Source organism: Armigeres subalbatus, chromosome 1, assembly GCF_024139115.2.
Source record: "Armigeres subalbatus isolate Guangzhou_Male chromosome 1, GZ_Asu_2, whole genome shotgun sequence".
Classification (NCBI taxonomy): domain Eukaryota; kingdom Metazoa; phylum Arthropoda; class Insecta; order Diptera; family Culicidae; genus Armigeres; species Armigeres subalbatus.
In genome coordinates, this window is record NC_085139.1 from 160,893,902 (window position 1) to 160,909,395 (window position 15,494).

At 39.6% G+C, this 15,494-nt stretch overlaps 1 protein-coding gene across 1 annotated transcript; it reads right to left on the reverse strand.

Annotated features, from left to right (window-relative positions):
• Window positions 1–1,056: 1,056 nt before the first annotated feature.
• Window positions 1,057–6,454, reverse strand: LOC134205433 (uncharacterized). The gene is given in 5 exon segments (XM_062680676.1): window positions 1,057–1,204; window positions 1,207–1,757; window positions 1,839–2,169; window positions 2,287–2,403; window positions 6,186–6,454. Coding segments are annotated over 5 exon segments (1,209 nt in total). The 5' UTR covers window positions 6,352–6,454; the 3' UTR covers window positions 1,057–1,160.
• Between the last annotated feature and the right edge of the window lie 9,040 nt (window positions 6,455–15,494).

The window sequence follows — 15,494 nt, forward strand, 5'->3', positions numbered from 1 at the left end:
CAACAAGATTGTCTTCTTTTTTGTTGCTGACAAAAATTTTCGGATCTTTGTCATTATTATCTCCGACAAAAACAAAGCTTTGTCGTTGGTTCTCTTTTGTCGCTTGTTTCGCAGGCGCATTCCAAAAAAATTGATTCCCTGACGAGTGCTTTTTAATTGCATTCCTACTAATTTTCCACTCAAAATATAAGGTGAAAACATTTGTTACAAAGAATAAAAAACTCAATCTAAGTTTATTTTTATTTTTTTCCCAAATAATAACAATACTTCTCAATATAGGATCTGCAACGAACATAACCACAATCTTCAATGTTTGGCTCCGGCACAATAGAAAAGTTTGGCTTCAGTTTGACAACCAAATCGATTCTATTCGCACCACCCAGGTTGAATCAATTGAATATAAAATGTGTTTGTAAGTAATGTTCTCAGGTTGGAATGCAAATTTTATTGAATTTCATTTTATTGAAACAACGTATGTCACATACAGAACTACCTTGCTATTGAGCGTAATTGGATATGAATGAGTTGACTAGTTTTTTTTTAATTATATAAGAACTATATACCTTTTTTATTTTATGTTTATTCTGGCATCCTACGTATCGTATCGACATTTGATAGGACTAAATCATCAAGTTGAAATTTTTTTAAGCATTCTATCGAAATATAGGTTTTTTAGCCCGTTGACCACCCTTGTTACAAACTCCTCGTCAAACAAAACTTCTATGAGCATAAACTTATCATCCTTCTTTGAGTATACTACAAAATCACCGCGTTTACAATTCAATATAAACATATTAATTTGGATTTGACAATAATATGCATGGTGATTATTTAGTGATAAATTCTCTGTGTTTGGACATTTTTTTATATAAACTTTAAAGGCGTTAGAGTTCATAATGTCTGTTAGTGATGCGTCTTGGTTCATTGGACATTTAATTTCCAAAACAATATTGGATGTCGGATCAATTCCATCTGGTGACCCCGCCAACCAACATTCCGTCGGGTGTATCACTAATCCACATTTTTTGATATTTGAATTATGCTTTCTATAGCAATCGAAAGCAAATGGTTCTGCTTCCTTTCCATATTTTGTAGCTGCTATTTTTAACGTTCTTCCATCCCAATATTGGGATATCTTTTTATCCCAGTCGGGGGGTTTGTTACTCAAACAAGTGAACAGTTTGTAGGCGGAACTTGCCGTTATACGCTTAGAGGGATAGATGCGCCAGCTATTTGTGTTCTGCTCCTGCGACTCAATAGCGATTTCAATGCACTTCTCGATATCAACTTTGATGACATTCTCGAAATATTCACGTTCCTCCTGGACTTCAATAGACCTAGTTAGAATATTTATTGAAGTAGTTCTCCTCAGGCACGCTAAGAGCTCATTAGCATCGATGTAGGGTGTCGGAACACAAGTATTGTTAATTCCACGAGAACTTTGTATCGCCCGATTCGGAAATGTTTTGAGTACATTCAAATGTCTCCCTTGAATATGTTTGAATATAGAGGAGTTTTTGGACACTAAAATAAAATGAAAAGTACTATGAAATAAGTCTACATTCAGTATCCTATCGAAACTTGTCGTTAATAACTCCAACTCGGCATTGCTCTCCGTCGCTTCAAGTAATTTTGGCTTATTGACACAACATAGATCTGTGACTCGTTTTGCACCCCATGTTGCTTTTTTCCCAGCTTTGGAAATGCCCCATGCTTGAGTCACATCTGTGCACGACATGTATTCCAGTAAACGATTCCTATAAAATATTGTGATCAAAAATTAATTACATGATTGCTATTTAAAAAATATCTTTATGTTACTGCATATTTATACTTACTTCTCAATGAACAAAAGGCAAGCAATGATGTGCTTGCACTTGGCTGTACCAGCTTTACAGGAACATTTTAGTACCCATCGTGAAATATCCGATCCAACTAGTAATACAACTTTGTGGGGAGAACACCCTGGATGGGAGGTTTGAGTTACGTAACCGACCACTTCCGTAAGCATATCATTCCGTTGGGTATCGCGATAGCCTATGCACACAATATGATTGGCAGCATAAACAGCATACCCTTCTTTTATTGGCCTAACCGATTCTCCAACATAATCGAGGATATCAACAATATTCAGTTGAATTTCAATATCCGGATGTTCATTCTCCATACCTGAAAAAATCATAACCTCAATTCACGATTTGTTTTCCGGATCACAGTTTTTTCCAACATAACTTTGAAAAAGAACCATTTTTTCGGTACGACGCAAAAGTATTTATTTAATCTTACCTCCAAAATACAGAAGTGTAGGGTATCCAATCATGGTTTGAACTAGTGAAAATCGTATCATGGTTTGAACCATTTTGAAATCAGTAGAAATTATCATCTCATTGGCAGGAAATGAACCTAAAACAGTATGGATGGCATATTTAGGTATACAGGAAGTGATAAAGTTTATTTAAACATTCGTACATATTGTTTGAATAATAAAATAAAGCGATTTAAAAACGTCCTGAATTTGCGCTAAATTCCCCCCACCAGTGGCATAATTTCAAAAAGCTTGTAGAGGACGCATTTTATGACACAGGAGTGAGATCAATTGATATATAAGAATGCTATTTTTATCTGTAATCGATTGACATCATCATACAATTGAGAAACAGTTTTAAATTGTTGAAATAGTAACATTTATACGAGGTAAAACTGATCATGGTTTGAACTAAATTCGTACCATGGTTTGAACTTGTAAATGCAGTCATGTTCTGCTGCTGTCCGCTAGGAGCGCTGCATGCGCCTAGCTGGAGCATTTTGTTTACATTTCCAATATGAAAAAATCGCAATTTTCATATCGATAATTTAGACGATTTTCACACGTTTCAAGTTACTAATCGAATGCGAGAAGATGAATAGTAATACAAATTTGCTTTTTTATAGATTTCCTCAGCGTTTCATGCATGTGATTAGTATTATATTTAGGAGCTGCTGGCTGCTGCAGTAGTTCAAACCATAGTACGAATTTAGTTCAAACCATGAACAGTGTAGTTCAAACCATGGTACGAATCAAAGTTATGTAATTATTAAGTTTTTTCAATAAAACTATGCATAAATATGTGCACCCAGGATGTTTTTGGAAAGATAATGAACTAAGCTTTCATATAACTAGAAATCGCAGTTCTAACACGTCCTTTTAATGAAATAAATCAACTTTGTTTTGACGGCTCATCTATAACCCGCCATTTGGTTCAAACCATGATTGGATACCCTACTAATTATTTGTTTCACTTGGACAAAATAAGCTAAATGAGAATTTCAACATACATCACACAATGTTCAAACAAGTTTTCGTCATCTTTCGAATATTTCCAGTGTTCGAATGTAGAGGCGCGATAGTCAAGTTGAGTTTGTCGCTTGACAGCCAATATATTCCACTATCTATACTCAATCTGAAAACAAATAGACGTCAAATCATGGCGGGAATCGATTTAGTGTACACGCTTACATATGACTAACGAGTAATGGGTTATAATTGGGTAAATTTCAGTAACAAAAATCGATCAACCCGAAATGAGAGTGGGTGTGAGGAAAAGAAGCGGGCAAATCACAATCTACACATAACTCTTCAAATAATTGGTGAAATCGGCAATACCTTATAGTATTATTTAAACATGTGTAACGCCAATTTACCGTGCAGGGCTGCATGAAAACACCGAAAACACAGGTGACGACCCGAATAAAAAATATTATAGAAAAACAATACAATTTATTGTAACATCACCATAAAACACAATAAATTTACAATAGATTTTATTGTAGATGAAATAATAGAAATACATTAGAATGTATTGTTTTGAACCATTCATTAAATTGTAAATGAAGTTTTCGCATTAGAACGTACGGGTTGTTAAGTATCGTAACTATACAAAATCTGAGATTTTTTCATACACTTTCTTTTGTCAAACAATAGAGTGTATCGTAAATATATTGTTGAAATATCCGAAGAAAACCGTTCAAATTACATTAGATTGAATTGTATTTTTATAGTAAAACAATACGACATTGGATTTCTTAATTATGACGATTTTACCGTTCAACAATGAAATTTTAAGAAAAATAATGCATAAAATAATGCAATAATGCGACAATTGGATAAATATTATTATATGGCTTATATGCAATTTGAACAAAATTTTCAGAAGTTATCAATGATTAAAATTTATGCACTAATTGTTTTAAAAACAATTGGAAGTATTGTTACATTAGAGAACTATGTTGACGTATTATATCCACGGTGTTGATACAATATGGACAACCATCAAGAAATTATATATCCTATTGTATACCGTAGAGCGTATGGTTATTCAATTGTTTACACTGTTGAGCCTATGCTACATTTTTATCCGGGGAATCCCCTGTTTTATTTTTATTCTTTTGTGTCTGAGTCGTCCACAGAATACGTCACAGGAAAGGGGTTTCGAGGTGCGCGATGATCCTGATGATCCATATACAATTTTAATGCTTTATATTGTGTATCCGGAATAAATTTATACCGCTTTTTATACCGAAGTTGGATTTTTCTCCAGATACAGGCAACTTTCCCAACTTCGGAAGTAGTGCGCTGGATTCGCCTAAAGATGCGCTAAACAACGCATCAATTAGTTTGACAAATAAAACTTCGGAAGAAAGTTCGGTTCGGAAGTCCCGACTTCCGAATTCTAACTTGGTGCTACGCCGACAATAATATACACTCAACTAAACTATCTCTTGAACATCATAAGCCTAATCTTATGAAGCGTGGAAAAATAAGCGAATTTCATTTTCATAGAGCTTCTTATGATAATGACTTACTCGTCATGAAACTCATTCTTGTATCTTATAAAGTTCATGGGACATAAGAGTTGTCTTATGATTTTTATCACTACTTCTGATGTGAAAAACTCATAAGACAAATCTTATGAAATAAGAAGTTAACATGGCAGAGTATGTTGTGGACGAACTAATTCTCATCGCAGATATATTCTCGACATATTTATCGACATTCGCGCTTGTAAGCTGCGTTTTATCGTTCATCAACTGGGATTTATTTTAATATCGCGTTCGATAGCAGTTGGTTGTTAGGATCAGAAATGTAAGTAAATGATAGGCGTTTTTATTCACTTTTAAAATAATATTTCATATTTTTCAGAACTTTGTTGACGCAAGAAGCGAATGAGTGGAATACCGACAATGAGACTATTCTCGAGTCTCCTACTTGGTGCGATGCATCTCGACGAAACATAAATCGAGTGCATTAAGAGAATGTGATTCAGAAAAAAATATTTTAAGCTCTTTTTAGTGGAATGTATTCAACCGTCTAAGACGAATTAAGTAACTCCATTTAATTCGTCTTAGACGGTAGAATGTGATTATTATTTAGAGAAAAATAAAATACCATGTTGTAAAATGAGTTGTGGATTTTTTTTGCATTTGTCTACTCTATAATGCTTTATAAGAATGCACAGCATATACAAAAATCGTGTAGAAAACATTATGACCCTCATATGCAAGAATGATTGATGTTTATAAAATTCTCTTATGAATTCCATCAAGGGCATCGACAAATCTTTATATTTTCATAAGACAAACTTATAAAAATCATTCTCGGTCAAATAACACACAGTTCATAAGAAAATCGTACAAAATTTATACGTAACTCTTATAGCAAAAAAACATAAGACATTCGTATGATTATCACTAGTTTTCTTGGCTGAGTGTACAAAAGGCGAAACGATTTATTCCCAGCAAGGAAGGTTACTCTAACTTGAGCATAATGTGCATCTAACCTGTGAGATAGTTACACTAACATTCTCACTAACAGTTAGGGTAAAGTGAGGCTAAAGTTACGCTAGATTGACACACTTTTGTTAGGTATGTTCATGTTTGGTGCATAATTTCATCTAACCTGTTATTCTCACGTTAGGGAAACGTTAGATATGTTTCGCTTTGGGCGGTTAGGTAGCGGTTAGGTTCGTTCCAAAAGGGATTTTCATGCTGGTTTATTTACATCCAGCTGTCATTCAAGGCAGAATTATGTAAAGTATATACATATTTACTAGAGAAAGTGTATAATTACATAACTGCCTCAAATGACAGTTAGATGTAAATACTTTATTAATAAATATAGATCGTGGGAAATTATTTATTGTATGTACCAAATAAGTAATACGGAACGCCTGCATCTTTCGGAATTTTCGCCAGAACAGCCGTGCCGAAGCCAAGATCCGTTCCGGGTGCAGCTTGCGGGCAGCGTGGCGGGCAGTAAGCAGGCTCTCCACGGATTGCCGCTGGGAAGCAGCTGGGAAGTAGTGAGCAGTACATCTCGGATCATCGGTTGCTGCGCTTGGGACATTTCAGACATGCCCCGTAATCCACGACCGGCAAGCAGATGGATCCACAACATTCTGGACATTCCGAATGCGCCAACAACAAATTATTATTCCACAGTTTCTAATTTGTTAGCAAGTTCCGTCCCACCTGTGCTTTGTATACTCGGCCGGGTTAATGTCGATCTGACGATGGTTGTGGGGCAGTGCTGTGCTCGGTTTAGGTGCCGGGCTCTGATGGCCGATGAGGGCTGCCATTGCTGATCCTGGTACACCATCCGACCAGCTTGAGTCAGTTCCAACAGCTGTCGCATACGCTGGACACTTGATTAACGAATTGACGACGAAATGTAGCGAGGACATAGACCGTGCCGGCAGTGAAGACATGCGGCATCGGCATAATCTGGTCCAGTGAGCAACCGGCTGCTGTAGATGTTTTCGGCCGAACAAGAGAACCAATGGTCCGCTGCTGATTTGGGATGCCAAGATTTGTTCGTAGCAGAAATGCCGGGTGCTCGTCGCAACCAAGCTCGGTATTCATCCGAGGCAAAGATTAATGCACTGCCGATTTAACGATGGCGAAAATCCCGAGGATCCTTACTTGAGAGCTGAAAAGATTTCCGTCGTTTTCGTACTGCAGTCTGAAATAATCTAACACCGGACGGGAGGGTTTTGAAAGGATCCAGTGGCGATGAACCGTACTTCGGACTGCATGATGGCGGTGGAGGTTCCTAATGTCCGCAACGGTCAAGTGTATCGCCGGCGATTGGACCTGCTTGCATAAGGTCGGATGTTAGGCGTGTCTTCCGAGTGATTGGAAGTCTGCGTATCCGAGTAGAAACAGGTGTTGATCGAAACCGCTTCGTGGAAACCTTTGATAGGATTGCGACATGGTGACACCGGTTCCGGCTGACATGCGTCGGTTGGCGCTTGGGTAGAACGCACCTTTTCGGCAAGACTTTCTAGCGTGCCAGCTTTCTGATAGTACGAGTGCGAAGATTGGATGCCCTGCGCTCTCTTCGGTTGTTCGGTGATGACTTACGGTGGTGGTGGAGGTTTATGGCTCCAGCTGAGTGTTTCCACTGACTGGCACAGCTGGGGACCGCAATATAGATCCAGCTGTTTGCTCTGGGGACTGTAATTATTGATGCCCAGTTTAATACGGGAGTGAGACTACGGTACATTTGCGGTGGCCCTGGTCGAATAGAAGGAAGGAGGAAGAACATCCTTCAGGAGTTCATTGGGAGATTCCTGCACTGCCGTGAATCGCATATTTGTCCGATATGAATAGGAAACCCAGCAAAGATGGGACAGATTCACGGCAGTGCAGGAGTTATTCGGAGAATCCTCTAAGAGTTCTCTCGGAGATTACTACAGGACTTCCTGCGGAGATTCTTCGAGGAATTCCTTCGGAGATTTCTTTTGGATTTTTTTTTTTGAGATTGCTCCTGGAATTCTTTTCAAAGATTTCTCCAGAAATAGTTTCGGAGATTCCTGGAACAGTTCTTTCAGAGATGCCTCCAAGAGTATCGGGGATTTTTCAGAAATTCCTTTGGAGGGCCCATCTCAATCCCTATACACCTACAATAATTCGTTCAGAGATTGTTCCAGGAGTTCGTTCGGAGCACACAGGAGTTCGTTCGGAGATTCATTCAGGAGTTCCTTTCGCAGATGCTTACAGTGCTTTGAAATATTCATGCAGAAGTTCCTTCGGAGATGCTTACATGAGTTCTTTCGGAGATTCCAGGAGTTCTTTTGCAGATTCCTGAAAGAGTTCCTTCGTAGATTCCTCCAAGAATTTCTGGAAGATTTTTCTAGGAAATGAGGAACAAAAACCTTAAGAAATTCCCTCGCAGATTCCTCCAAGAATTTGAATTCCTTGAGAGAATCCTCTAGGAGTTCATTCTGAGATTCCTGCAGGAGTTCCTTCGGAGATTTTCAGGAAATCCTTCTGAGATTCCTCCAGGAAATCCTTCTGAGATTCCTCCAGGAAACCTTTCTAAGGAAGAAATCCTTCAGGAGTTCCTTCGCTAATTCCCTCAAGGATTCTTTCGGAGCTGCATCCAGAAATGCCTTCCGAGATTCCCACGCAAATCCCTACTGAGATTTCTTCAGAAGTTCCATGGGAGATTCCTGCAGAAGTACCTTAGGAGATTTCTCCAGGAATTCTTAATTTTTCTGTGATTCCAAGAGTTGCTTCAAAGATTTCTCCGGAAGTACTTTCGGAGATCCCTACAAGAATTCGTTCAGTGATTTTTCCAGGAGTTTGTTCGGAGATTCATTCAGGAGTTCCTTCGAAGATTCCTCGATGAGTTCTTTCGGAGATGCCTACTGGAGTTCCTTCGGAGATTCCTCCATAAGTTCCTGCGGGAGTTTCTTCGGAGATTTCTCCAGGAGTTCTTCCGGAGATTCCTCCAGAAGTTTCATTGGAGATTTCATCAGGAGTTCCTTCGGAGATTCTAACACGATTTCCTTCCGAGATTCCTGTAAGAGTTCCTTCGGAGATTGCTACAGGACTTACTTCGGAGATTTCTCCAGGAATTCCTGGAAGATTTTTCTAGGAAATACTTCTGAGACTGCTGAGATTTTCTTCTGAGGAAGAAAATCCTTCAGGAGTCTTTTCGGCGATTCCTCCAAAATTTTTTTTCGGAGCTGCATCCTGGCAATATTGGGAGATTCCTTCTGAGGAAGAAAATCTTTTAGAAATTCCATCGAAGATTCGTCCAAGATAGATCCCTCTACGAGTTCCCTCGGAGATTCCTGCAGGAGTTTCTTCGAAGATTTCTCCATGAATTCCAGGAAATCCTTCTGAGAAAAAAATCCTTCAGGAGTTCCTTCTCAGATTCCTTCAAGGATTCTTTCTGAGCCTGCATCAAGGAATTCCTTCGAAGATTCCCACAGAAATCCCTACTGAGATTTCTTAAAGAGTTCCTTGGTATATTTCTCTAGGAGTTCCTTCGGTGATTCCTCCAGGAATTCCTGGAAGATTTTCCCAGGAAATTCTTCTGAGATACCTCGAGGGAACCCTTCTGAGAGCTCTCCAGCAAATCCTTCAGGAGTTCCTTTGGAGATTTCTCCGATAATTCTTTCGTAGATGCATCCAGGAGTTCCTTGGGAGATTCCTTCATAACTTTCTTCGGAGGTTCCTCCAGGAGTTACTTTGGAAGATTCCTGCAGGAGTTCTTTCGGAGATTCAGCAGGAGTTTCTTCGGAGATTTCTTCGAGAGTTCCTTCGAAAGTCCCTCCAGGTGTTACTTTTGGAGTTGCACAAGTTCTTCTACTTCTATGGCTCTACATTCCAACTGGAACTTAGTCTGCTTTTCAAATTATTATCATTTTATTATTTCCTCAGTTATTAATTGAAAGCTTTCATTGCCCACCATTGCATGAGTATGTATCTTATGTGGAAGTCGAGAATGTTTCCCAACCGGAAACATACTAGACAGGATCAAGAATCGAACTCGCCATCTCCGGATTAGAAAATCCAACGCTTTTGCACGCAAGGCGTAGGTTTTCCAAGTTGGCACCAGTTATTACTTCAGGGATTCCTACAGGAGTTCCTTCGAAGATTAATCCAGAAGTTTTTCCGGAGATTCCTCCTGAAGTTCCTTCGAAAATTCCTGCAGGAGCTCATTCGGAGATCCCACCAGAAGTTATTTTGGATATTTCTAGGAATCTCCTAAGGAACTTCTGGAGGAATCTCCTACGGAACTTTTGGAGGAATCACCCAAGAAAATTTCTGGAGGAATATCAGGAAAACTTCTAGAAAATCTACTAAGTAACTCCTGGAGTATGTAAATCTATAGGAATGCCTGGAGGAATCTCCGAAGAAACTCGTGCAAGAATCTTCGCAGGAACTCGTAGGGGAATCTCCGAATGAATACCAGTTAAATCTCCAAAGAAACTCCTGCAGGAATCTCTAAAGGAACTCTTGCAGAAATCTTCGAAGGAACTCCTGAAGGAATCTCCGAAAGGGACTATTGGAGAAATCTATGAAGAAACTACTGGAGGAATCTACGAAGAAACTATTGGAGAAATATCAGAAGGAATGCCTGGAAGTCTTCGTAGTAACTTCTAGATGCATCTCTGAAAGAATTTCTGTAGGAATCTACGATGAAAATCCTGGAGGAATCATCGAAGAAACTCCAGGAGCAATCTGCGAATAAACTCCTAGAAGAATCTCCGATAGAACTCCTGTAGGATTCCCCAAAGAAGAATCTTCGAAGGAACTGCTGGAGAAATTTCCGAAGTAACACCTAGATGGATCTCTAAAAGAATTCCTGTGGGAATCTCCGAGGGAAATCCTAGAGGAATCTTCGAAGAAACTATTGTAGGAACCTCCTAGAGAATTTTTAGAGGAATCTCCGAAGAAACTCCTACAGTAATCTCCAAAGAAACTCTTGCAGGAATCTCCGAAAAAAATCCTGGTGATATCGTCGTGGGAACAGCTGGAGGAATCTCCGAAGGAACTGTTGCAGGAATCTTCGGAAGAATTCCTGCAGGAATCACTGAAGGTTTCTTATTGAGATCTCCGAAGTATTCCCGTAGAAATATCTTAAAAAGTTTCTCTTATAAATCTCAAATGGATTCCCATCGAGACCTCAAAAGGATTTCGAATCCCAGAGGGATTCCTATCGAAATCTCGGAAGTATATCCGTTGAAGTATCAAATGTTTCCACGGGATCCTAAAAGGATTTTCACCGAGTGGTTTCTCAAAGAAACTCCTGCAGGAATCTTCGAAGGAACTCCTGCAGGGACCTCCAAAGGAACTGCTTCGAAGGCACTCATTAAGGAATCGCCGAAGTAACTCCTAGAGGAATCTCCGAAAGAACTTCTAGAAAATCTACGAAGTGACTCCTGGACAGAAAAAAACACTCTTGAAGAAATCTCCGAAGAATGTCCTGGATGAATATTAGAAGGAACTGCTGGAGGAATCTCCAAAAGAATTCCTGGAGGAAGAACATATTGGAGAAATCTCAGTAGGAATTCCTAGAGGAATCTCCTAAGTAACTCCTAGATGAGTCTCTGAAAGAATTCCTGCGGAAATCTCCGAAGGAAATCCTGAAGGAATCTTCGAATAAATTACTGGAGGAACCTCCTAAAGAATTTTTGGAGAAATCTCCGAAGGAACTCCTGCATGAATCTCCGAAAGAACTCCTGGCGGAACCTCCAAAGGAACTCCTGGACGAACCTCCGAAGGACCTCGGAACCTCCAAAGGAACTCCTGGACGAACCTCCGAAGGAACTGCTGGAGGAATCTCCGAAGAAACTGATGGAGGAATCTTCGGAAGAACTTCCTTCGAAATCTCAAATGTAAATCTCAAACGAGACCCAAAAAGGATTACGAACCCCAGAAGGATTCCTATCGAAATCTCGGAAGTATATCCGTTGAAGTCTCAAATGTTTTTTAGAAGAATCTAGAATGAATTCTAGAAGAATCTTCAAAAGAACTCCAGCAGGGATCTTCGAAAGAACTTCTGGAGCAATCGCCGAAGGAACTCCCCGGGGATATCTCTGAAACAGTTTATGGAAAATCTACAAAGTAACTCCTGGAGGAATCTCCGAAGCAACTGCTGGAGGAATCTCCGAAGTAAATTTTGGAGAAATCACCGAAGGAACTCCGGGAAGAATCTTCAAAAAAGTTATAGGAGAAATCTCAGTTCCGAAGAGAACTCCTAACGAATTCTTAGAGGAATAACCTAAGGCACTTTTGGAGGAATCTCCCAATGAACTGCTCGAAAATCTCCTAAGTAACTCCTGAAGGAATCTCTAAAGAAACTCGAGCAGGAATCTTCGTAGGAATCTCCGAAAGGAACTCTCGGAGAAATCTTCGAAGAAACTCCAGGAGGAATCACCGAACAAACTCCTGAAGGAATCTCCGAAGGTAACTCTAGGAGAATTCTTCAAAGCAACTCCTGGAGGAGTCTCCGAAGGAACTGCTGAAGGAATCTTCAAAGGAACTTTTGGATGAATATTCGAAGCAACTATTAGAGAAATCTCAGTAGGAATTCCTTGAGGAATCTCCGAAGTAACTCCTAGATGCATCTCTGAAAGAATTCCTGTAGGAATCTCCAGAGAAAATCCTGGGGGAATCTTCGAGACTACTGGAGAAATCTCCTAAGGAATTTTTGGTGGAAGCTCTCAAGGAACTTCTGGAGGAATCTCCGAAAGAACTTCTAGAAAATTTCCTCAATTACACCTGGAGGAACTCCTGGAGGAATTTCCGACAGAATTTCTGGAAAATCTACGAAGTAACTCTTGGAGAAAGTTTTGAAGGAACTGCTGGAAGAATCTACGAAGGAGCTCTAGGAGAAATCTCCGAAGCAACTCCTGGAGGAATCTTCGAAAGAACTGCTGGAGGAACCTCTGAAGGAGCTTCTGGAGGAATCTTCAAAGGAACTGCTGGAGGCATCGCCGAAAGAACTCTTGGAGAAATCTCCGAATGAACTCCTGGAGGAATCTTCGAAGGAACTATGTATCAGAGAAATCTCAGTAGGAATTCCTGGAGTAATCTCCGAATTAACTCCTAGATGCATCTCTGAAAGAATTTCTGTAGGAATCTCCGGAGAAAATCCTGAAGGTATCTTTGAAGGAACTACTGGAGGAATCTGCTAAGGATTTTTTGAAAGAATCTCCCAAGGAACTTCTGTAGGAATTTCCAAAAAATCTAAAATATCTCCTGCAGGAACTCCTGAAGGAATCTCTGTGGGGATTCCTGGATAATTAACCGAAGAAATTCCTGCAGAAATCTTCAAAAGAAATTTTCGGAAGAGCTCCTGCAGAAGTCTCAGAAAGCTTCTTTTTGAAATCTCATAAGTCCGTAGAAATTCTCCAAAAGTTTCCCTTCGGCCTTCGGAATCTCAAATGAATTCCTATGGAGACCCTAAAAAGATTTGGAATCCTAGAAGGATTCCTATCGAAATCTCGGACGTATTTCCGTTGAAGTCTCAAATGTTTCCACGGGTTTCAGTTTCTCGCTTAACTCAAAAGGATTTAATAACATTTTTCATGAATTAATTTGAATAGCGCAATCAACAGAACAACATGAAAGCTTTTGATTGCAGTACTCAAATTAATTCACGAAAAAAATGTTACTTAGGTCCTTTTGAAAAGTTAAGCGAGATTTCCACCCTGGAAGAATCTCAGTAGGAACACAGAGAACAGACGTTCATCTTCATTCGCGTACTTGTGTAAAGTTTTTACTGGTCATTTTGAAGTATGTCGTTATGCCCCCGTTGCGCGGTGCTAGTGTGCTGATAAATATGGTTAAAATTTGCCGTGTTTTACTTTTTAGCGCTAGTGTTCATTCCGAATTGCTCCTAGGTGGCAGCACTACATTGTTTATGTAGTGTATGCCAACGCCATCACTTAGTGAGATTGAGTTTTTATGTCGGGCAGCCTGCGTTGGCGGCGCTGAGGTGCGATTTAAATCTTTACACACGTTTTTACCGAAAATTTGTTCGAGCATCCATGTCTGTTCTCTGTGGTAGGAATGCCTGGAGGAATCACCAAAGTAGTTCCTGAATGCATCTCTGAAAGTATTCCTGTAGGAAAAGAAACTACATACTGGAGGATTCTCCAAAGGAATTAAAGTAAAGGTGCTCTACTGCTCTTCAGGGCATCATTGTAGCACACCTTCGCATTCTTTATCAGCTGTTTCAAAACACCAACCTTCAACTGGGACAGAAGCGAGTGGACAAGCAAATATAACTAATAGCTGAAAAAATAAGTAGAGGTTTTCTATTGCTAATCACAAACCATTTTTTAAAAGTTAAATATTATACTTACTAGCTGTCCAACTTTGAAAGCTCAAAATAAAGCTGCTCTATTCTTGCTCAAAAGTAGGTTCCAACAGATCCACCCTCTTGATAATCTCAATGCGATGGCTCATATATTGAGTGCCGTGAAGGAGGTCCAGACGTTCGAATTGTGTCAATCTGCTGAGGCATTTGACCCATTGATGGGCGTGGATGAGGCGTACTACACTAAACTTCCCTGCGGAATATTTTTATTAAACCACCTGGAGATATGCCGGATGACGGTGGTGGCGGAAGATGCAGATGCGGTGGCAGTGATGACAAATGGTGTGAACGAAAATGATAACTGTGGTGATGATTGATGCGATCGTATGTACATTCAAAGTATTTGGAACGGGCATTTACATGCTGGGACTAACATCAGCCGAGGAGGGTGGTGGTGTGCCTCTGTACCATCATATTGTGATTCGGATTATTAGCCGAATTTCTGCAACCGTTTGATGTTTGATGCTAGAGCTATCAGAAGAAGACATGCCCGAAGGTGTAGAGCTGCCACGAAAGGACATCATTTGAAGAGCATCGCTCATTTGCACTTGAGCATCTACTATTTGCACTTGAGCGGATTAATGCAACGTGGTTGAAATAGATCAGGTGTCGGCGAACCAGGCGAACTTCCGGATATACTTGTTATTGTTTTTCAGGGTTAAGTTCCTGTAATGATACAAAAAAACATTTTGAACAATTAAGCTCGCAATAAAGTACATAGGAGATGATGATTACAATTTTTTAAAAATTGCTTTCGCCAAAAAAAAAAAAATCTTACACGAGTGCTACATTAATACTGTGAACTTATAGTGCTGTTCCAATAAGCAGTTCGAAGTACCTCGAAGTTGTTCCCGTCCTGCTCGTTCTTTTTCATCAACAAATGGACATGAGAGGGATGGAAATAACTTCAACGTACTTCGAGCTGCTCATTGGACAGCACTTATTTTACAAAACAAACGCCACGCTCACCGGTAACTATAAACCAGTGATCACCAAAGTGCGGCCCGCGGGCCGCATGTGGCCCTCTAAGCCTTTTCCTGCGGCCCGCGAAGGTTTTTTTTTAGAATACACTACGTGTGGCCAATTGATAAGCAATATATGATAGGAAAAGCTTTCTATCATTCCTAATATCTCGGTGTATTCGGGAACCTGTCAAGTTCACATCACTATGACGTTGAAGCAAGATTTTTAAATTTAGAATAGTTTTATCATTACGGTTCATAAAATTCATAATTTCATACATGGATGATATGCAGGCCGACAGCAAATATACTTCGATGTTATTGCCCCGGGTTATGATAATAGCAAATTTGTATTTCATCTCAAATTAAAAGGA